The sequence below is a fragment of the Seriola lalandi genome, unplaced genomic scaffold, assembly GCF_002814215.2.
Source record: "Seriola lalandi dorsalis isolate HSWRI2012SDOR001 ecotype SW California unplaced genomic scaffold, Sedor1 jcf7180001987531, whole genome shotgun sequence".
Lineage (NCBI taxonomy): Eukaryota > Metazoa > Chordata > Actinopteri > Carangiformes > Carangidae > Seriola > Seriola lalandi.
In genome coordinates this window covers 1-592 of record NW_019458197.1, presented here as the reverse complement: position 1 = coordinate 592, position 592 = coordinate 1, and the positions used below count along the sequence as shown (strand labels likewise).

Genomic DNA, 592 nt, shown 5'->3' with positions numbered 1-592 from the left:
GAGGAGGAAGATTAATGGAGTCAACAGTTTAACATTATTCTAGTATAAAACCAGAATCTCCTCCTGCTCACATCGTTTATCCAGTCAGAGAAAATATTAAACATTTGTTCTGTCAAGTCTCGAGTAATAAGTGTTTTCTGAGGTCACCGTGACCTTTGACCTTTATCCACCAAAATGTAATAAGTTCATCCTGGTGTTACTGAGATATCGTGTTCGCGAGAATGAGACGGAGAAGAGGACCTGAAAACAAAATGGCTGCCGCTGTGACGGAGTCGTACCTGAGGCTTGATGTTGACCTTCTCCGCGGCATTCTTGGTGAGCCAGCTCATGTCGATCTCGCAGTCGAAGTGTCCGATGTTACAGACGATGGCGTCGTCCTTCATGTTCTCAAAGTGTCTGAGGACGAGACACAGCGTTTATCAGAGACGCCGTCATCACAGCGAGACGCAGCCGAGACCGTGAGCTGAACTTACTGTCCCAGGATGATGTCCTCGCAGCCGGTGGTGGTGACGAAGATGTTTCCCTCTTTACAGGCCTCGTCCATGGTGGTGACCTCATAACCTGCAGAGCAACACACACGGTCAGAGGTCAA

At 48.3% G+C, this 592-nt stretch overlaps 1 protein-coding gene across 1 annotated transcript; it reads right to left on the bottom strand.

The window, feature by feature from the left end:
• Window positions 1-170: 170 nt before the first annotated feature.
• LOC147820141 (adenosylhomocysteinase-like) lies at window positions 171-582 on the bottom strand. The gene is made up of 2 exons (XM_087175413.1): window positions 474-582; window positions 171-396 (listed from the first exon to the last, which is right to left on the bottom strand). Exons 1-2 carry the CDS (start codon window positions 542-544, stop codon window positions 186-188), a joined length of 282 nt encoding a protein of 93 aa, XP_087031539.1. The 5' UTR covers window positions 545-582; the 3' UTR covers window positions 171-185.
• Window positions 583-592: the final 10 nt, after the last annotated feature.

Bases quoted from the DNA above. Each gene is read 5' to 3' on its own strand.
- LOC147820141 (XM_087175413.1), bottom strand. From the start codon at position 544: ATGGACGAGGCCTGTAAAGAGGGAAACATCTTCGTCACCACCACCGGC. The intron at 397-473 runs GTAAGTTCAGCT...TCTCGTCCTCAG, and splicing joins GAGGACATCATCCTGGGACA to ACACTTTGAGAACATGAAGG.